The sequence below is a fragment of the Mizuhopecten yessoensis genome, unplaced genomic scaffold (assembly GCF_002113885.1).
Source record: "Mizuhopecten yessoensis strain PY_sf001 unplaced genomic scaffold, ASM211388v2 scaffold4025, whole genome shotgun sequence".
Taxonomy (NCBI): Eukaryota; Metazoa; Mollusca; class Bivalvia; order Pectinida; family Pectinidae; genus Mizuhopecten; species Mizuhopecten yessoensis.
This window is the reverse complement of record NW_018405338.1, coordinates 959,692-982,046: the sequence shown is the minus strand read 5'-3', so window position 1 is coordinate 982,046 and position 22,355 is coordinate 959,692. Positions and strand designations below refer to the sequence as shown.

Sequence of the window (22,355 nt, the reverse complement as noted above, 5' to 3'; positions counted from 1 at the left end):
ATCCAATATTTTGTTTTAAATAAAGTATATTAATCATCTTTGACTGACCTAACCAAGCTTAGAAGAGCCGAATTATTTTCGCCTTCCATTAGAAACAAAATAGCTTCAGCTTGACATCATCAAACATATTTCTAAAAGTAAAACAAACACAAAGTATCTAATATAAACCATTTAATTTTCCTATTTTATACAGTGGAATTTGTTCACGACTTTGTGAATTTGATTGTCGACTTATCTTGAAATAAAGAAATCCTCAACCAACAATCAAATGACATCGTTTAGTCTGAACATGTCATATCTGAACTAAACATGTGGGCAAAGTGAGTGAATATTACTTACCCGAACTAAATATGTTCAACACAAACATCAACTAAATGTGTGGTCATTACATATCTTATCTAGGTCAAAGCACTTAACATATTTGAACTAAATCTGGTAGCATTACATATCTGAACCACATCTGTTAGAATAACATATCTAAAATAAATATGTTAACATTACATATTTGGACCATATCTGTTAAGATAACATCTTAATAAATTTAACATTAAATATATGAACATATTATATGAACAACACATATATCAACTAAATGTCTGTTAGAATTACATATCTTAAATAAATATGTTAGCATTACATGTCTGAATCATATCTGTTAAAATTACGTATCTTAAATAGATATGTTAAACATTACATATTTGAACCATATCTGTTAAGATTACATATCTTAAATAAACCTGTTAACATTAAATATATGAACTAAATATGCGAACAACACATGCATCAACTAAATGTAAGAACATCACATATCTAAATTAAATTTGGGAACATCGCATAATGAACTTAATCTGTGAGCATCTAATAATTGAACTAAATACTGTAAAAATGGATAAAATTTTCGAAATTTCTCGATTCATTTCAGCGTTTCTTATCTTAAGCATTGTTACATGTTTAGGAAGGAAAGATATATACGCGAGGATGAAAATTGTGACGATTCCACTAACAACAAAATCAGCGAAACGTGACGTGAATGGGCGAAATTGACAGATTTGGTGTCATTTAATAGAATGTGTGTTGGTAAAACATAATTTGTAAATTGGAAAGCCCAGCCTCCATACGTGATATTCCCAATTATCTTTCAAATACAGCAGTAAATCGGCATGTCATACAAATTAAAGCAGGTATTTGCAAACTAGCTCTTGCTCTGTATCTAAGCAATCGATCTCATACTGCAAAAAGGAGAACATTTTCGCGTGTTGAATAGTTAGTATTGTAACGCTTTAAACTGATTGCGTGTGTGGACATTTTCACGTTGGCAATAATTATGATATATATATGTATTCTTCATATGTATAATATTCGCGTGTGGAAATTTTTTGCGTTAATTTGCTGAGCACGAAAAATAACGAGCATTTCCACACCACGAAAAGTTTTACTTTTACAGTATCCAGAGTAAGACACTGTGGTCAAACTCAAATCTTACTGTTAGTGAGAAAGATCCCGGCAAGTCAGAAGCAATATGGTTTGTGAACATATCTTGAATTTGAGAATGAGGAAAGGTTCGTTGAATCACGACCCTTTAGGCCAATTACACCGATTAATCATGACTCAGTATGTTAAGAGATCAATATGGAGACAGAAACTTATTACTCATAACATTCTTTTGTTTAGAAGGTTCCTGGTAATAAATAAAACTTACATATTTCATACAATGTGCACCGCATAAAATTACAACAGAATAACATACATGAAGTTCAACTCGTTGCAAACAAACATGTATTAAATTTGTCCTATAACTAGTTTCACCAAATACCATTATGATCCAATTTTGAGGCAAAACGATTCTTTAAAAAATCATATTGCAGTAACGATAGTGGATGATTTTGGTTGAACCAGGTTTGGCATCTGTTGACACAAACCATACGGTACTTGCATATGAATGTACACATATATGTATCCTAATTGTAAATTCCATTGATAAGATAATCAACTCTGGAGTAATGGCGTCTCTGCCACCCATCGTAACACCTCTTCCCTACTATCGCTGTTACAGCAAAGAAGAAGAGGACTCCGAAGGAGAGAGCAGCGATCAAGGCCGCTGACACGATGTTCGGGTGATCGACAAAAGGGGCGTCGTAGGTGTCCGGCAGATCTGAAACAGATAAGTCATATTACAGTGAAAACTATTAAGTCGGGATTCAAGATTGTTTTGAGTAATGAAGTAGGAATAAACTAATTAAAATTATCGTTACAACACAGACTGAGTCAAAAGTAATTTCTTTCCTGGTCATAAGCGTCCGGAAGTGAAACTTTTTTGGAATATCAGATCCCGGATTAAACATAGGAACCAATAAAGTAAGGATTCATTGCACCTTTTTCTTCCTTATTTATGATTAACAGACAAATAACAAATTGCTTAATCAAATGAAATTGAGTGTGTTTACTTCGTTTCAAGCACATCAAAGGCATGTATTTGTTTTGCAAAAACATGAGGAAACGACATTTCAGAATGAGTTATTAATATTCCTGGTTATATTCTACATAAATTGTGCCATGGTCTCCATGTGAATATTTATTCAGTTCGTATTTTAGTTTTCAGTTCGATTAACAGTTTCGTTTACATGCAGGTATTATCTCTTTTTAATTTATCATTTTCAATAAACATTACTAGACATATAAACTTTGTCATGGTACGGGGACAAAAATGAGGGAAAACAGAAAATTACGGAAATATAATACCAGTTTAAAACAAAAGTATTCTCAAATTGCACGTAATGGGTTTCTTGTATAATATAATATAAGAATTAACCAAAAATAGACATACTCAAAATTACAAAGAATAAAATATTAGTATGGCATGCATTAGCTGTTTCTATTAATGTAAAGTTTTGGTATGATAAATAATTTTTCGATACTTTGATATGCTTTCTTTCTTTTAAATAGAATTAATCATAATCATTTCATCAAAGTAGTTTGTTTTTATATCGCTATGTCCACCGAAAGTGCCAGACACCGCAACACATTGCAGTGTGTGACGTAACATCAGAGGAAATTACGTCAAAGGCTTTTTCTTCGGCAATGTGTGGTTGATTGTGCATTTTTTAAGCATAATGTAGATCAGAGATGTGAATGTAGTTTGTCATTTATATAAATACACATGTATTAATAAATAATGAGTAATGAAAATAACTAGTATTAATAGGGGTAGCTTTTGATCCTTCGGGGATTAATACTAAACGCCAGCATTCAAAGTGGATTTTGATTTTGATTTTCATCGATGTAGCAAAATATATCGAGATCCTCCATTACTTATATTTACAATATTTGTGTGATTTAGGTGTTTTTAAATTATTTGTTATAAAGGTGTTTCAAACTAAATTGTCATTTAGGTGTTTGACATTTTTTGGATTTAAGCGTTTTTTAAAACAATTTGTGGTTAAGTCGGTGGGTTTTTTTTTTTTCATATTATATCCTTTTATATTATTAGTGATTTTAGTGTTTTGTTTTATTTGTAATGGGTTTTATTTTATTTGTGATTTTTATGTTTTATGTTTGTGACATATTTATTTTTTTGTATTATATTTGATTTAAACGTATTTCTATTTAGATAGAATCGCGGTAATCCGGTCTCTGAATATCCAAATAAACTAACTTATTGGAGGCAAATGAAATAACTAAAAAAAATGCATGTTGAAGTAAAATTATAATTTATCACAAATTTTCTACAAATTACAAAACAAAAATTACAATGTAATTAAATAGAAGAAAAAGCCTAGAAAAGGTCAATTAGTTCCAATGTATATGATAAACAAATATCCACCAAGATTGCCTAGGAGATGTATAAGCGCAGGTTGATTTCAAAGAAGAATTGTATTTTAGGTAAAATAGAAACCAAAATTACCTTCATTTAGGTCTATTTCGTCATAAGGAATAGTAGTAGAAGCAATCACTTGCAGTAATGACACTGTTTGTTGCGTGGATTTAGTTGTATGGTCTTGTGTTTTGCTGGTCAGTGTAGTAGATTGTGGTTTGGTTGTTTGGTCAATATCTTTTGTAACAGTGAAAGGCACTTTAGTAGTGCGTGGTGGGGGTAAAGTCGTAGTTTTTTGTGGTTCTGTTGAATGCTGGTGCACAGAAGTTGTATGTTTGTGTGCAGAAGTTGTATGTTGGTGTGTTGTAGTTGTATGATAGTGTATTGTAGTTGTATGCTGTGGTGCTGTAGTAGACTGGGGATTTACTTTTGTTTTGATCTCTGTTATAGGCTGTGGTGAATTGTTATCCCCTTTTGTTGTTTTTATATCTGAGTTAGGTTTCTCAGTAGCCAAAGGACCAGCCGATACGCCCGTTGTCGACATTTGTGCGTTATTGTTATCCTCGGTGACCTTAACTATCTCGGTCACTGAATTAAAAAACGGTAGTGTGGAATATATCGGGGTTGTTGTTTGTTTCATAGAAGAGTCTGTTTTAGTTGTAGGCGGTGCCGTTAGGTCATTTTGAAGTATGAACTGCGCAGTAGTAGGTTTTGTGAGTTCCTTTAAAGGTGGTTCTGTTTGGTCAGTTTGCAGTGTGAACTGCGTAGTAGTAGTTTCTTTGAAATCACGTTTTGCTGGGATGGTGGGTTTGTCAGAGTCTTTCGGGGCTTTAGTCGTAGGTGATTCTGTTCGATCAGTTTGCAGTGTGAACTGTGTAGTGGTAGTTTTTTTTTTTGAATCAGATTCAGCCTGGAGCGTTGGTTTGGCAGACGTTATCTGGATTTTAGTCGTAGGCGGTTTTGTTAGATATGTTTGAAGCGTGAACTGTGTAGTGGTGGGTTTTTCTTTGGAATCAGTTTCAGCTGGGAGCGTAGGTTTTGCAGACGTTATTGGGGCTTTAGTTGGTTCTGTTCGATCAGTTTGCAGTGTGAACTGCGTAGTAGTAGTTTCTTTGAAATCACGTTTTGCTGGGAGCGTGGGTTTGTCAGAGTCTTTCGAGGCTTTAGTCATCGGTGGTTCTGTTCGATCAGTTTGCAGTGTGAACTGTGTAGTTGTACTTTCTTTGGAATCAGTTCCAGCTGAGAGCTTAGGTTTTGCAGACGTTATTGGGGCTTTAGGTGGTTCTGTTCGATCAGTTAGCAGTGTGAACTGCGTAGTGGTACTTTCTTTGGTATCAGTTTTTGCTGGGAGCGTTGGTTTGTCAGACGCTTTCGGGGCTTTAGTCGTAGGTGATTCTGTTCGATCAGTTTGCTGTGTGAACTGTGTAGTGGTGGGGTTTTCTTTGGAATCAGTTTCAGCTGGGAGCGTGGGTTTGGCAGACGTTATCTGGATTTTAGTCGTAGGCGGTTTTGTTAGATCTGTTTGAAGCGTGAACTGTGTAGTGGGGGGGTTTTCTTTGGAATCAGTTTCAGCTGGGGGCGTAGGTTTTGCAGATATTATCGGGGCTTTAGTTGGTTCTGTTCGATCAGTTTGCAGTGTGAACTGTGTAGTGGTGGGTTTTTCTTTGGAATCAGTTTCAGCTGGGAGCGTAGGTTTTGCAGATATTATCGGGGCTTTAGTTGGTTCTGTTCGATCAGTTTGCAGTGTGAACTGTGTAGTGGTACTTTCTTTGGTATCAGTTTTTTCTGGGAGCGTTGGTTTGTCCGACCCTTTCGGGACTTCAGTCGTAGGTGATTCTGTTCGATCAGTTTGCTGTGTGAACTGTGTAGTGGTGGGCTTTTCTTTAGAATTAGTTTCTGCTGGGAGCGTTGGTTTAACAGACGTCATCGGGGCTTTAGTCGTAGGCAGTTTTGTCAGATCTGTTTGGAGCGTGAACTGTGTAGTGGTTGGTTGTTCCTTTGAATTTGTTTCTACTGAGATCGTTGGTTTGACAGACGTCATCGGGGCTTTAGTCGTAGGCGGTTTTGTTAGATCTGTTTGCAGTGTGAACTGTGTAGTGGTACTTTCTTTGGTATCAGTTGTTTCTTGGAGCGTTGGTTTGTCCGACCCTTTCGGGACTTCAGTCGTAGGTGATTCTGTTCGATCAGTTTGCAGTGTGAATTGTGTAGTGGTGGGCTTTTCTTTAGAATTAGTTTCTGCTGGGAGCGTTGGTTTAACAGACGTCATCGAGGTTTTAGTCGTAGGCAGTTTTGTTAGAACTGTTTGGAGCGTGAGCTGTGTAGTGGTTGGTTGTTCCTTTGAATTTGTTTCTACTGAGATCGTTGGTTTGACAGACGTCATCGGGGCTTTAGTCGTAGGCGGTTTTGTTAGATCTGTTTGCAGTGTGAACTGTGTAGTGGTACTTTCTTTGGTATCAGTTTTTTCTGGGAGCGTTGGTTTGTCCGACCCTTTCGGGACTTCAGTCGTAGTTGGTTCTGTTCGATCTGTTTGCAGTGTGAAATGTGTAGTGGTGGGATTTTCTTTGGTATCAACCTCAGCTGGTATGGATGTTGAGAGCATTGATTTAACAGGAACCGTGGTGGCTTTTGTTGATGGCGGCTCTGTCAGATCTGTTTGGAGGGTGAACTGGACAGTTGAGGACTTCTCTTCTGGCATTGACGTAGGTGTTGCTGGGATTATTACTGTGGGTTTAGGTACTGTGATGTTAATTGTCATAGGTTTGGGTGTGCTGGCTTCGATTGATATTGGAGATGGTTTAGGTGTTGTAAGGTTTACTGTAGTTGTTTTTGGGGTTGTAAAGACCACTGCTGTAGATTTCTGTGATTTTTTGTTTACTACTGTCGGTTTAGGTGATGTGGGTCTCGATGTCAAGGGTTTGTCTAAATCAGGGTTGGATGTTATTGGGTTCATTGATGTCGGTTTAATAATTGTGTTGTTTACCGTTGTAGGTTTTGGTGTTGTTGGAATAATTATTTCGTCTTTATGTGTTGTTTGAATTTCTGATAAGTGTTTAGGTGTTGTTGGATTTAACGATTTTGCTTCTGGTGTTGTGGGGTTTACTGATGTAGGTTTAGCTTCTGATCGGTTTGTTGTAGTAGTTTTCGGTGTTGTTTGGTTAACAGATGTTGGTTCAGCAATGGCAGGGTTTACTTGTGTCGGTTTGTTTGTTATGGAGTTTATTTCCGTTTCTTTTTGTGTTGTTGGGTTTACAGATGTCTGTTTGAGTGTTGTTGGGTTTACTGATGAAGGTTTGGATGTTGTGAGGTTCACAAAAATAGGTTTTGGTGCTATGGAGTTTACATATGTGGTTTTGGGTGTTGTTTGGTTCACTGCTGTAGGTTTTGGTGTTGATGGGTTTACAGATGTAGGTTTTGGTTTTGTTGGGTTCACTGATGTAGGTTTGGATGTTGTAAGGTTCACAGATATGGGTTTTGGTGCAATTGAGTTTAAGGATGTGGGTTTGGGTGTTGTTGGGTTTACTGATGTAGGTTTGGGTGTTGTTGGGTTTACTGATGTAAGTTTGGGTGTTGTTGGGTTCACTGATGTAGGTTTGTGTGTTGTAAGGTTCACAGATATAGGTTTTGGTGCTATTGAGTTTAAGGATGTGGGTTCGGGTGTTGTTGGGTTTATTGATGTAGGTTTGGGTGTTGTTGGGTTTACTGATATAAGTTTGGATGTTGTTGGGTTTACTGATGTAGGTTTGGGTGTTGTGTTGTTTACTGATATAGGTTTGGGTGTTGTTTTGTTTACTGATGTAGGTTTTGGTGTTGGTGGGTTAACTGAAGTAGGTTTGGGTGTTGTTTTGTTTACTGATGTAGGTTTGGGTGTTGTTTGGTTCACTGATGTAGGTTTGCGTGTTGGTGGATTTACTGATGTAGGTTTGGGTGTTGTTTTGTTTACTGATGCAGGTTTCGGTGTTGTTGGGTTTACAGATGTAGGTTTGGGTGTTGTTTTGTTTACTGATGTAGGTTTGGGTGTTGTTTGGTTCACTGATGTAGGTTTGCGTGTTGGTGGATTTACTGATGTAGGTTTGGGTGTTGTTTTGTTTACTGATGCAGGTTTCGGTGTTGTTTGGTTTATTGATGTAGGTTTGGGTGTTGTTGGGTTTACTGATGTAGGTTCGGGTGTTGTTGAGTTTACTGATGTAGGTTTGGGTGTTGTTGGGTTTACTGATGTAAGTTTGGGTGTTGTTGGGTTTACTGATGTAGGTTCGGGTGTTGTTTTGTTTACTGATGTAGGTTTGGGTGTTGTTTTGTTTACTGATGTAGGTTTTGGTGTTGGTGGGTTTACTGAAGTAGGTTTTGGTGTTGTTTTGTTTACTGAAGTAGATTTGGGTGTTGTTTTGTTTACTGATGTAGGTTTGGGTGTTGTGTTGTTTACAGATGTAGTTTTGAGTGTTGTTGGGTTTACTGGTGTAGGTTTGGGTGTTGTTGAGTTTACTGATGTAGGTTTGGGTGTTGTTGGGTTTACAGATGTAGGTTTGGGTGTTGTTTTGTTTACTGATGTAGGTTTGGGTGTTGTTTTGTTTACTGATGTAGGTTTTGGTGTTGGTGGGTTTACTGAAGTAGGTTTTGGTGTTGTTTTGTTTACTGAAGTAGATTTGGGTGTTGTTTTGTTTACTGATGTAGGTTTGGGTGTTGTTTTGTTTACTGATGTAGGTTTTGATGTTTGTGAGTTTACTGAAGTAGGTTTGGGTGTTGTGTTGTTTACTGATGTAGGTTTGGGTGTTGTTGGGTTTACTGTTGTAGGGTTGGGTGTTGTTTTGTTTACTGATGTAGGTTTGGGTGTTGGTGGGTTCACTGATGTAGGTTTGCGTGTTGGTGGGTTTACTGAAGAAGGTTTGGGTGTTGTTTTGTTTACTGATGCAGGTTTGGGTGTTGTTTTGTTTACTGATGTAGGTTTGGGTGTTGTTGTGTTTACTGTTGTAGGTTTGAGTGTTGTTTTGTTTACTGATGTAGGTTTGGTTGTTGTTGGGTTTACTGTTGTAGGTTTCGGTGTTGTAATGTTCCTTGATGAATGTTTTGGTGTTGTAGGGTTTACTGATGTAGGTTTGGGTGCTGTTTGGTCTACTTTTTTAGGTTTGGGTGTTGTTGGGTTATCTGATGAAGGTTTGGGTGTTGTTGGGTTTACTGTTTTAGGTTTGGGTGTTGTTGGGTGTACTGTTGTAGGTTTGGGTGTTGTTGGATTCCCTGATGAAGGTTTTGGTGTTTTAGGGTTTACTGTTATAGGTTTTGATGTTGTATGTTTGACTGTTGTTGGTTGAAGTGGTGCAAGTTTAGGCGTTGTAAGCTTGACTGTTTTAGGTTTAAAAGACGGAGATTTAGGCGTTGTATATTGAACCGTTGTAGGTTTAAGTGTTGTAGCTTCGACATCAGTATGTTTAGGTTGTGTAGGCTTAATTGTTGCAGGGTTTGGCGTTGTAGGTCGATGTGTTGTAGTTTTGATTGTTTTGTGCCTTGATGCTGTAGCTTTTGGCTTTGTAGGATAAACTGTTGTAGGTTTATGTGTTGTACGGTGATATGTAGAAACACTCTCCTGATGTTTTGTTGCTGGAAGATTGAAATATCCAGTATATAGACTTCATTTTCTGCTTATAATGACGCGTAAAAATGTATGTTAAAATGTGAATCGCTTTTGAATTTTAGAATTTTTCTAAACTTTAAGAGATACACTACATAATTGTACCTTTCCAACACCTATTACGGATTTTCTTGACCTATGAGACTTTTTAGAGATCAAGGTACCCACATACGGATATATTTTATTCGTTGTCATGCATAAACATAAGGTGGTGACATTAATATGAAAGTTTGTTATTGAAATACAGTTATAGCCTTCTTGGGCCAATGGTGAACGTTCTGGGAGAAACAGGTTCCCAAAATCGTAATTATTGGTTACCATGTATCTATTTCTCCTAGTAGTTAATAAGATTTAATAAATTAACTAAACTTAAACAACTCTAGAGCTATACAAACAAGACAACCGACCACCAGTCGTTTGAGACCTGCTATTTTAAGATGTATATTTAAAGAAATCAAAATAAATTTAATTGATAATTACATGATTTGTTCTTTAATCTCAAAATACATAATGCTTTGAATATAACAAAATAGTTTATAAGCATAACTACTTATTTATAATGATGTCAATTATCATTTATATGAACTTTTGATACTCTTATCAAAAAAGATATAATCGGGGTGACATTTCAGGAAAAAAAATCTGATTTTTTTAAATGGTATTTTTATCGCTTAATCTATTCAAAGCAAGGTTGTAAAGTCAATTGATATAAAACAAAAGATTTGTGCCTTGTTCTTTAAATAAAACAACTAAGCATATATATATATATATGAATGATTAACAATTAGATACATTGCATTCATCTTATACAATATTGAACTACGAGGTAATAAGAACATGGGATTTTGAAACTTTTTGTGTCTATACAATACGCCAATCAACCCACCGTACTTGCACAACATATTTCATTCTTAAGATTTATATAAAATGTTCTAGTTAATCAGGTTTTACAAAACAGCGACTTAAGCTATCACAATTCTTCACCGATAAATTGATGTAAAGATATGTTCTATCATTCATAACTTTCTGAATGTAAAGTTGATGTTCCGATCTGAAAGCGGTTATATAATAACCGCTGAAATATATCATTATGTTTTATACCAATCAACCTAACAAGGCAAGCAGTGTTTAGATTTAGTTTTTATAGTCTATTTACCTGCGCAAATACACGACTTCCTTTCAGGAGAAATTAAATGGAAACACAAATTCTTCAAATGGTCACAGATGTGGTTTTCATATTTATGCAAATATCATTGACCTGATAAATCAGTTTGTAGTGTACTGTTAACCCCTGTGCAGATGTGCATCTTCTGCTCAAGGGACAATGAAGAAACCAAGAATAAACCTGCAGTATCCCACTGCTTTTGTTTCGTTAAAGGCGACTTATGCGGGGGCTCTTGCATAATCGAGCGTTTCCTTCTGTGCTGTATGCTTAGCACACGTCCACTATTATTTTTCATCATTCCCTACCCACTCTTTGTTGTCGGTGGTCTTTACATGATCTTTGCTCAGTACTAATGCTTGCAGTATCGGCTGATACCACGGACCTTAGCACGTCTTAAATGAAGACAGTTCGCACATTACATCAGTCACACTGTAGTGATACAATATAGACGTAAACTCGTCCACCAGATGGGTTTTTTGATACATAACGATATCCCTTATAAGTATTTCAACTTGTGTTCTGTATGCGGCAGCACTACTCCGTACCGTAGTTAGGCCAGTATGGCACACTACAGATGGGTTAATCAATCCCTGTTGTTGTATCTCCTTTTTCTTGTCTAGATGGACTTCGTCATTCCTGTGTGTCTTCCTTGTTTTCAACATTCGTGCTATCCAAATCAATGTTATGATTCCTATAGTTATCTTGGTGATTTATTACGGACTTTTGCATTGGAAATACATGCCATTTCTTGTATATCGTTTTGGTGTTCTTTCAAGTTTGCACCAATTGTTTTTCCAACGAAGTTATCCTGACTGTTCTTGCATGAAATTCCAAAAACGACTTTGGTAGTTTTGTTTGTTTGTCATAGGGATGAATCAGTACGTATCAAAGGTTTAATATTGTTTCAGCAGTGTCTTTGGGGACTGATCCCTCTTCATTGCACGTGCCAATTCGTTCGTTGTTACTTTTACATATGGAATGGTGACATTATGTGACTAAATATATAAATTCAATTGATCGATTTTGTCGTAAGCACAAGTAGAATAACCATAGTTTGCTGGAAATTAATTTTAATTTAATTCAATTTTAAAGAAATTATGTTTTATCTTGTGTTTCATTCTTCCAATGTGATTGCACCTATCTTAAGAAGTCCTTACCAGAGACGGTTAATGGTTTGTGGGAGATGAAGTTGATATATTTCTAAAAACAAAATATGGGAATTCTCTATAAACTAATGGCGGGACGTTCTTCTTTCCTTGCAGTTAGTGTGTCATATCACATTACCATTTGACAATGAAACAATTTCTCGGTCTTCCGGCCTCTTTCCTTTCCAGTTACATGCTGTAGCACTTTGATGTTGCATGGTTCCTTTACATTTGTGGTTTAGTGACATTGGTGATCCTATGATATAGTTTGTCCCGATCCGTTATCTGAGACGTCTGTTCTAGTTGTTCAACACGAACAGATTCACTGCTAGAGGTGGTACAAAGCCTTTGCTGCATTGCTAACGATAAACGAAGGACGCCATCAACAGCAACGAGGCGGGAAGGAGGGGAGGAGGGGAGGAGGGGGGGCAGTCAACATCTACGTGAACCCAGATTGGTCCAACGATGAACCAATAGCTTCAGTCATCAGGAAAAAGTGAATTTCCCGAAAAGTGTTGCTATCCTCTGGGTATACAATAACTAGATAACAATTATCTCTTCTGGGTAGTGGCAAGGTTTATAGTATGCATACTCTTATTCTTGAATTCATATAATTGCGGGGTTTATGTATCTCCCCTTCTGTTTCAACAGTACGTTAGACCAGTTTGGATTTCCAACCTTTTTGTCCCTAGTATCACCGGTAATTTTTTTGGCTTACTCTATCTATTACACAATTTACAGTTGCACCCACAAGTGTCTTACACTCATTTGTCATTCTTGTAGTGTTACCTGGTGAAGGAATTTACGTCATTGTAGCACTACAGTTTCGTCCATTGTGTGAGAGGCCCTCGCGTAGTAAGAGATTGGATCCAAGTTATACTTTGATGTCGAAATGAAGCGTTAGTAAGTATACTACTTCTTATCACGTTTTCATTCAAACTTTAACCTATTTGAAAAAGCATTATTCAAGCTAAACAGAATGATCAAAATCTAAAATTAATAATACATGTTTCTCAAATGCTATTTAGACGGTTTCATTTTCCCTTATTTTAAAGACAGAAAGTTTCTCACGTGATTATCGAATACAAATTGTTACTGAAAAAATGTTTTCCTTTGCAAAATGTTTTTACAACCGTAAATAAGGTGGACGGCGTGTTGTTAATTTGATATGATATGATCAAAACTATTGAATATTAAACATATATCTTTTTATAAACAACTTATAATAACTTTATTTTTTTTTAATTATGATTCAACCTCATTCTAATAGTATTTTTTCTCGAATGTTATTTAGACAACTTCCTATTACCTTATTTAAAAGACAGAAAGTTCTTGAATATCGAATAAAATATGCTATTGTTTTATATTAAGTTTTGCAGTTCGGGCGAATAAGACTTATTTTACGGCTATTTTACCTTTCGCTAGGTTATCAGAGCTTATCGGAGATGTAATGATACTAATCCATTATACCTCAGATTTGGTTAGTATTTGACTCGTATAAAATAAAAATGTATACATGTGTATCATATTTTTTGGATGTTTTCCATCAATAAATCATTTTAGAAATGTAATATTTTAAATACCATAGGGAACCAAATATTCGAATATTTTAAGTCTTAATTATCTCATTGTTTTCCTTCAAGATTTTGTTTGAGTATACAAAATCACACCAAAGATTTGGCATTATTACATTAAATTCCGTGTGTCTAAGTTAATTTATAACTTGTTTTTATTTCAGAAATCGGCATTTGGATTGGAAAAAAATCGTATTGGTAAGCAAATTTGCATACTGAAAGTATCCCCTGAATATTTAATTGTATCATTTATCCCCCGCTTTGACGATTCTGATTTGTTCTTTTTTTTTGTGTTTGATAAATTAAGCTTCGGTATCGAAATTACATTGTATGAAAAATTCAATCCGATTTTTACATACTCAAAGATTATTTTGGCAACCGAAATTCGAAAATTACATCCACAAGTGATTCAACTTGAATACACATACAATTCGATATGACTGTGTATTTGTATAGTTGAGGTGTTAATAAATTGAAGTAATATAAAATGTTTTACCTTGATTCAAGTCGATCGTCGGTACTGTGGTTGTATGGAAGTCAAGGTTTAATTCTGTGGTTGGTAAAGTGTCTTTTTTCGTGTTCTGTTTGTCGGCTGTAACCGTGTTTGCTATTGGTGGTTTTGTGGTAGGTTTAAGTGAGGTTGGTGAGTTCTTTGTATGTTTAAGAGTTGTTTCCGGGAAAAGTGATTGTGCTAATGTGGTTTGACCTATTTTGACTGACTTGGGTGTAGGTCGCTTTTGTGTTGTTGATTCGGGTTTTGCTGTGGTTTGTTCTGGTATTGTTTGTTTTGGTGTTGTTTGTTTTGGCGTTGTCGGTTTTGGTTTTGTCGGTTTTAAAGTTGTTTCGGGGAAAAGTGTATGAAACTTTGTAGTTTGCTCCATTGTGATTATGTTTGATGTTGTTGGTTTTGGTGTTGTTTGTTTTGGTGTTGTCGGTTTTGGTGTTGTGTGTTTCGGTGTTGTCGGTTTTAAAGTTGTTTCGGGGAAAAGTGTATGAACCTCTGTAGTTTGCTCCATTGTGACTACGTTTGATGTTGTTGGTTTTGCTGGTCTTTGGGGTAGTGTTGTTGTTTGTTGTGCTGTTGGTTTTTGTGTAGGTGTTGGTTTTTGTGAAGTAGCTTTTGGTGTGGTTGGTTTCGGAGTTGTTGGTGGTTTTGTAGTTTGTTTTGATGTAATTGGTTTTAGGGTTGTTGGTTCTGGGTTTGGCGTTTTCGCTTTTAGTGTTGTTGGCTTTGGTGTTGTTTGTTTTTGATTTGTTGGTGGTCTTGTTATTGGCTTTGGTGTGGTTGGATTTGGTATAGTTGGTGTCTGTGTTGCAGGCTTATGAGTTGAGGGTACCGGAGTTGTAAGTTTTGACGGTCTTTTAGTTAGTTTAGGTGCGTTTGGTTTTGGTGTCGCTGGTATGGGTGTAGTTGGTTCCGGTTCTGTCGGTTTTGGCGTCGTTGGTTTTGGTGTTATCAGTTTTGGTGTAGTTTCTTTTGGAGATGTTGGTTTTGGTGTTGTCAGTTTTGGTGTTGTCGGCTTTGGTGTTGTTGGTTTTGGTGTTGTTGGTTTCGGTGTTGTTTGTTTTGATGTTATTGGTTTTGGTGTTGTCGGTTTTGGCGTTGTCTGTTTTGCCGTTGTTGGTTTTGGCGTTGTCGGTTTTGCCGTTGTTGGTTTTGGTGTAGTTGGTTTTGGTGTTGTTGGTTTTGCCGTTGTTGGTTTTGCCGTTGTCGGTTTTGGTGTTGTCTGTTTTGCTGTTGTCGGTTTTGGTGTTGTTGGTTTTGGCGTTGTCGGTTTTGGCGTTGTATGTTTTGGCGTTGTTTGTTTTGGTGTTGTTGGTTTTGTTGGTTTTGGCGTTGTTGGTTTTGGTGTTGTCTGTTTTGGCGTTGTATGTTTTGGCGTTGTTGGTTTTGGTGTTGTTGGTGTTGTTGGTTTTGGCGTTGTTGGTTTTGGTGTTGTCGGTTTTGGCGTTGTTTGTTTTGGTGTTGTTGGTTTTGGCGTTGTTCGTTTTGCCGTTGTTGGTTTTGGTTTTGCCGTTGTTGGTTTTGGTGTAGTTTGTTTTGCCGTTGTCGGTTTTGGCGTTGTCAGTTTTGGTGTTGTATGTTTTGGCGTTGTTGATTTTGGTGTTTTTGGTTTTTGTGTTGTTGGTTTTGGTGTTGTTGGTTTTGGTGTTGTCGGTTTTGGTGTAGTTTGTTTTGGTGTTGTCGGTTTTGGCGTTGTTGGTTTTTGTGTTGTTGGTTTTGGTGTTGTTGGTTTTGGCGTTGTTGGTTTTGCCGTTGTTGGTTTTGGTGTAGTTTGTTTTGCCGTTGTCGGTTTTGGCGTTGTTGGTTTTGGTGTTGTTGGTGTTGTTGGTTTTTGTGTTGTTGGTTTTGGCGTTGTCAGTTTTGGTGTTGTTGGTTTTTGTGTTGTTGGTTTTGCCGTTGTTGGTTTTGGTGTAGTTTGTTTTGCCGTTGTCGGTTTTGGCGTTGTTGGTTTTGGTGTTATTGGTTTTGGTGTCGTATGTTTTGGCGTTGTTGGTTTTGGTGTTGTTGGTGTTGTTGGTTTTTGTGTTGTTGGTTTTTGTGTTGTTGGTTTTGGTGTTGTCGGTTTTGGCGTTGTCGGTTTTGGCGTTGTTGGTTTTGGTGTTGTTGGTTTTGGTGTTGTTTGTTTTGGTGTTTTTGGTTTTGGCGTTGTGGGTTTTGCTGTTGTTGGTTTTGGTGTAGTTTGTTTTGCCGTTGTCGGTTTTGGTGTTGTTGGTTTTGGTGTTGTCTGTATTGCCGTTGTCGGCTTTGGCGTGGTTTGTTTTGGTGTTGTTGGTTTTGCCGTTGTTGGTTTTGGTGTTGTTGGTTTTGGTGTTGTCTGTATTGCCGTTGTCGGCTTTGGCGTGGTTTGTTTTGGTGTTGTCGGTTTTGCCGTTGTCGGTTTTACCGTTGTCGGTTTTGGTGTAGTTTGTTTTGGTGTAGTTTGTTTTGCCGTATTCGGTTTTGGTGTAGTTGGTTTTGGTGTTGTCTGTTTTGCCGTTGTCGGTTTTGGTGTTGTTGGTTTTGGTGTAGTTTGTTTTGCCGTTGTCGGTTTTGGTGTTGTTGGTTTTGGTGTTGTGGGTTTTGCCGTTGTAGGTTTTGGTGTAGTTTGTTTTGGTGTTGTGGGTTTTGCCGTTGTCGGTTTTGGTGTAGTTTGTTTTGGTGTTGTGGGTTTTGGGGTAGTTTGTTTTGGTGTAGTTTGTTTTGGTGTTGTGGGTTTTGCCGTTGTTGGTTTTGGTGTAGTTTGTTTTGCCGTTGTCGGTTTTGGTGTTGTTGGTTTTGGTGTTGTTGGTTTTGGTGTTGTCGGTTTTGGTGTAGTTTGTTTTGGCGTTGTCGGTTTTGGCGTTGTGGGTTTTGGTGTAGTTTGTTTTGCCGTTGTTGGTTTTGGTGTTGTTGGTTTTGGCGTTGTTGGTTTTGGTGTTGTCGGTTTTGGCGTTGTCGGTTTTGGTGTTGTCTGTTTTGCCGTTGTCGGTTTTGGCGTGGTTGGTTTTGGTGTTGTCGGTTTTGCCGTTGTCGGTTTTGGTGTGGTTTGTTTTGGTGTAGTTTGTTTTGCCGTATTCGGTTTTGGTGTAGTTTGTTTTGGTGTTGTCGGTTTTGGTGTTGTTGGTTTTGGTGTAGTTTGTTTTGCCGTTGTCGGTTTTGGTTTTTGGTGTTGTTGGTTTTGGCGTTGTTGGTTTTGGCGTTGTTGGTTTTGGCGTTGTTGGTTTTGGCGTTGTTGGTTTTGGTGTTGTGGGTTTTGCCGTTGTTGGTTTTGGTGTTGTTTGTTTTGGTGTTGCGGTTTTTGGGGTAGTTTGTTTTGGTGTAGTTTGTTTTGGTGTTGTCGGTTTTGGTGTTGTTGGTTTTGGTGTTGTGGGTTTTGCCGTTGTCGGTTTTGGTGTTGTTTGTTTTGGTGTTGTGGTTTTTGGGGTAGTTTGTTTTGGTGTAGTTTGTTTTGGTGTAGTTTGTTTTGGTGTTGTGGGTTTTGCCGTTGTTGGTTTTGGTGTTGTTGGTTTTGGTGTTGTCGGTTTTGGCGTTGTTTGTTTTGGTGTTGTGGGTTTTGGGGTAGTTTGTTTTGGTGTTGTGGGTTTTGGGGTAGTTTGTTTTGGTGTAGTTTGTTTTGGTGTTGTGGGTTTTGCCGTTGTTGGTTTTGGTGTTGTTGGTTTTGGTGTGGTTTGTTTTGGTGTTGTTGGTTTTGGTGTTGTTGGTTTTGGTGTGGTTTGTTTTGGTGTTGTTGGTTTTGGTGTTGTTCGTTTTGGTGTAGTTTGTTTTGCCGTTGTCGGTTTTGGTGTTGTTGGTTTTGGTGTTGTGGGTTTTGCCGTTGTCGGTTTTGGTGTTGTTTGTTTTGGTGTTGTGGTTTTTGGGGTAGTTTGTTTTGGTGTAGTTTGTTTTGGTGTAGTTTGTTTTGGTGTTGTGGGTTTTGCCGTTGTTGGTTTTGGTGTTGTTGGTTTTGGTGTGGTTTGTTTTGGTGTTGTTGGTTTTGGTGTTGTTGGTTTTGGTGTGGTTTGTTTTGGTGCGGCTGATTTTGTTGTTATTTTGATTGCTAAAATTAGGTAAATTCCATATATGTAACAGCATTCAGTTTACATGTAACAATATTAATTCTATCAAAGGAATTTCCCATTATTCAAGATATTACTGAAAGACATGTCTAAGATATCACTATTTACAGGATTCACCAATTACAGAATTTAATATATGCAGGATTCACCATTTACAGGATTTACCGTTTACAGAATTCAATATATGCAGGATTCACCATTTACAGTATTAACTATTTACAGGATTCGAGATATGCATCATGCATCAATTACAGGATTAAATATAATCAGGATTCACCATTTACAGTATTAACTATTTACAGTATTCAAGATATGCAGGATTCATCAATTACAGGATTTAATATATGCAGGACTCATCAATTACAGGATTCAATATATGCAGGATTCACCAATTACAGAATTTAATATATGCAGGATTCACCATTTACAGGATTTACCGTTTACAGAATTCAATATATGCAGGATTCACCATTTACAGTATTAACTATTTACAGGATTCAAGATATGCAGGATTCATCAATTACAGGATTCAAGATATGCAGGATTCACCATTTACAGGATTCAATATTTGATGGCTACACTAATTTGAATGATTCACTCAACACATGATATAGTGTTTATATTATTTTTCTCTGTAAGCATCTAACATTTTTTCTGTCAAACGGTTGTAAAATATCGACTCACCTTGTTGTGTATCCGTTTCTTCCTTCTTTGAGTTGACTTCGTCTGCAGTGGGAGCAGGCGTGCCATTTGAACCATCGTCCTCGTTTACTGTCGACGCCTGATCACCAGTTTGCGCTGATGTGTCCGAAGACTGGTCCGCAGTGGGTGACGGATTTGCAGAATTTGATGCATCCTCTGATGTCGGTGGATTGTCTGTGTTAGCAGCGTCGTTTGACGTCGTTGAGTCACCTGATGGTGTTTTTGAGTTATCTGGTAATGATGTTACTTTAGTCTTGCCGGTGGCAACATCTGTGTTGTCGGATGAGCTTCCAGAAGAAGATGTGGATTTCGGGGTTGGCGTTTCACCGCCTTTTTCACTTAGGTCGGAACTTGGTTGGTTTGGATTGGATGTTGGGTTTCCTGAAGATGAGTCAGCTTGTGTTGCATCTGAAGATGGCGCTGTATCTGGACTTGATTCGGTGTTTGATACGGAGGAATCCCCGGATGAGTCTGTTGATGGCTTTCCTCCAGGTGAGTCTGTTTGGGTTGAATCTGAGGATGGCGCTGTATCTGAACTTGGCGCGTTGTTCGATACCGTAGACTTGTCTGATGTACCTGTTGTAGGCTTAGCTTGTGATGAATCGGTCTGCGTGGTATCTGAAGGTGATGCTGTATCTGGACTTGACTTAGTATTTGATACTGGGGAATCCCCAGTCGAGTCCGTTGATGGAGTTCCTTTAGATGAGTCTGTTTGAGTTGAATCTGAAGGTGGAGCTGTATCTGATTTAGTTGTTGGTTTTTCTGAAGGTGCGTTGTCTGAGGTTGGACTCGTATCCGTGTTGGTTTGGTCAGTCAATGGCGGGGAATCGTCTGTTGCTGTTGTTGACGGTTTTGATTCAATAGCACTACCTTGTGTCCCCGAGGTGTCCGAAGTCCCAATACTCGTCGCCGATCCGGGTACTATCGGGGTAATATTGGCTGGCGAATTCACGTTTGATGAACCAGTTTGCGTTGGATCTACATTTCCAGTCGGACCTGAACCTAACATCTGGGAATCGTCTAATGTAGATGGTAAATCGGGTATAACTACTGGAATATTTATTTCCGATTCTTGTAACGTTTCTCCTTTTACGGAGTTCTCCACTTTAGGAACAGTGTCTGGGGCTACCATAGTAGCCGCTGTTTTATTTAGCACAATCCTCTGGAATTCTGGATTTTTTTCATTTTCAGAGGGCGCTGTTGATAATGTGGATGACGTCAGCGTGCTAGTATTGTCACTATTTATAGTACTTTCTGTTGAAGTGTCGACGTCATTTTCGTCGTTGATAAAATATGAGGTAAATTTATTTCGCTTCTTCAGCTTGCATCCTTCGCATTTATACATATGGCAATTATTGTCTGTATCACTGTCATTTCTGCTATTGAACTCAGCAACATTGCAGTCAACTGAAACACAATACAACATTACATATATACTGGGCTAGTCTGAAAAAACCGTCGTCACTGTAACGTCACATCCGGTTCATAGACAAATGTCTCAATATTCCGTCTTTTCGTATTGCAGAGTTATCTGCTCTTGTGAGCAGGTATTGATTGTTACGTCATTTGTTTGTGAGAGTAACGTCATAATTTTTTTGAGAAAATTGCGTGAAAACGACGTAATTTTCTCACACAAACTAATGACGTTACAATCAATACCTGCTCACAAGAACAGATTACTCTGCAATACGAAAAGACGAAATAGGCTCTCTTTTGGCTCCAAATGACTACGTCTATTAGAAATGGTTTAAGGGGGTTGACTTGAAGTGGATTCATGTACCCTACAGATTAATTTTGAAAAATCGTACACAGTACTACTTTTAGATTTGAACAACGAAAACAAATGATCACAAGTTTCTGTAAAATCTCGTACACTTAAACATTTACATAATGTCATCGGTTGTCACTATACAGTAAACCCTCAATATAATGCCCATTGTTTGTCACTATATAGTAAACTCTCGATATAATGTCCATTGTTTGTCACGATACTGCAAAATTTCGATATAATCCCAATTGTTTGTTACTATAAAGTGTCAACGTACAATATACTGTCCCTATCTCGATATATTGCTACTAAGCTTATCACTATAACATTACGATGTCCGCTTGTTCTATAATTGTTTCAAATTCATGTATGCGTCCCAATCAACATATTATGTAGCCTCTTTATAACGCCAATTCCTTGCGTTGTGATGCCAGTATAACGAGGTTTTACTTCAATTAGTTTACCTGTATGACAACACGTGTTGACACAATCCGATGATGTCATCACAGTCTGACTCCCTAAAAAAGCCACAATGGCGTCGTCGCCTGTGTAATTCAAGTTCACCATTCTGTTTTTCTCTGTGCCGCTGAGTGTGCAATGGTCAGTCGCGGCTATTGTCGCCAGATACAGAATCCCAAGTAATGTGAAGATATCCATGGTGCTGGTCTAGAAATACCTCTGAAAAATCAAATAGAAAACGATTTTAAGACTGAATTACTGGGGCATAGATTTATGGAAACCTGTACAGAAAAAAGACACAAAAAGTGGCAGAACTGGACAATCGGAGGTTGGGACTGAGGGCCTTTCAAAATTTCCTGTGAAAGAGGGGAGGGGTTTCTTAATGGGGAAAAATATGTTGTTGGGTTTTTTTGCATAGAGAACCCCTCTTGGTCCACCATTATACAAGCAATATGTAATATACATACACGTCCACATTCGTTCTAAGACAACACTTGTCTGACATGTATACAAATGAACAATGCAGATCAAATATGTGATATATATCCATTCTGATAACAGTGAACATTTTGTTAGTTGATTTCGAATAATTAAAATGAGCAGATATTGTGACAAACCAACTGGGGTATTTATGGTAAGTTGTACCGTACACGTAATAATTATAATCGCGAAGAGCTCCACTTTAACTACATGAGTTTTTTCCTGCTTAGAGTTACTTCCCTTGCAAATATATTCATTTTTCATTTTGATACTACTTGGGTAGTAACATTGGTATATACATTTGTGATCGTTATATTTCTCTTTCAAAATAAAAACAGTACTGTTCTAAACGTTACGATTTGGCAGGGATTCGAACCCAGGACTTCAGACTGTGTTACTATCGCTCTAACCGTCTAAGCTATCTCGTCAACGAAAAGGTCCGGGCTCAACTTGAGGACTACAAAACGTAATATACATAAACGTGAAGACTACATAACGTAATACACATAAACGGAAGATAAGGGGGGTTACTGTATATACGAAAATTAGTAACATATCTTCATTATTTTTCCATAAAAAGTCACGCAAGGTATGTTTTTTTTTTCAAAAGTGATTTATCAAAGCTATAGTCGTGTCAGGAAAAATCGTTTCCAATACTTTGTTACAGTTTCTGGCAGTGGTACGGGGTTCCTTAAGTATATATCATCTGTTAAGTTGGCTTGTCATTAGAAATAGTCGCGTCAGACATAAAACATTTGCATATATATTCAATGCAAACCGACACAGTAATAGGAAACCTCGGGATCATTGAGAGATTCTGGGAGGGGAAACTTTGTTTTTGAAATTTTGTCAAAATCTCGTACCTACATGTAACTTGTGAAGTGACGAGATTTACCATTATATATGATATCTTGTGTAGTGACGAGATTTGCCATTATATAAGAAATCTGTGTTGTGACGAGATTTCACAATTCACATTATATAAGACATCTTATCAGAGACGTATCTTATGTAGTGACGAGATTTCACATTATCACAGATATCTTGTGTATTATTGTTTTGGCTGTAGGTACTGAGGAGCTGTTCCATTCAGTGCCTTGTATGTGTACACCA

The 22,355-nt window shown here is 37.4% G+C and overlaps 1 protein-coding gene across 1 annotated transcript; it reads right to left on the bottom strand.

Moving 5' to 3' along the window:
• Positions 1 to 156: 156 nt before the first annotated feature.
• LOC110448389 (proteoglycan 4-like) lies at positions 157 to 20,512 on the bottom strand. The gene is given in 5 exon segments (XM_021494606.1): positions 157 to 2,152; positions 13,812 to 16,945; positions 16,947 to 17,814; positions 18,518 to 19,942; positions 20,455 to 20,512. Coding segments are annotated over 5 exon segments (5,679 nt in total). The 3' UTR covers positions 157 to 1,958.
• Positions 20,513 to 22,355: the final 1,843 nt, after the last annotated feature.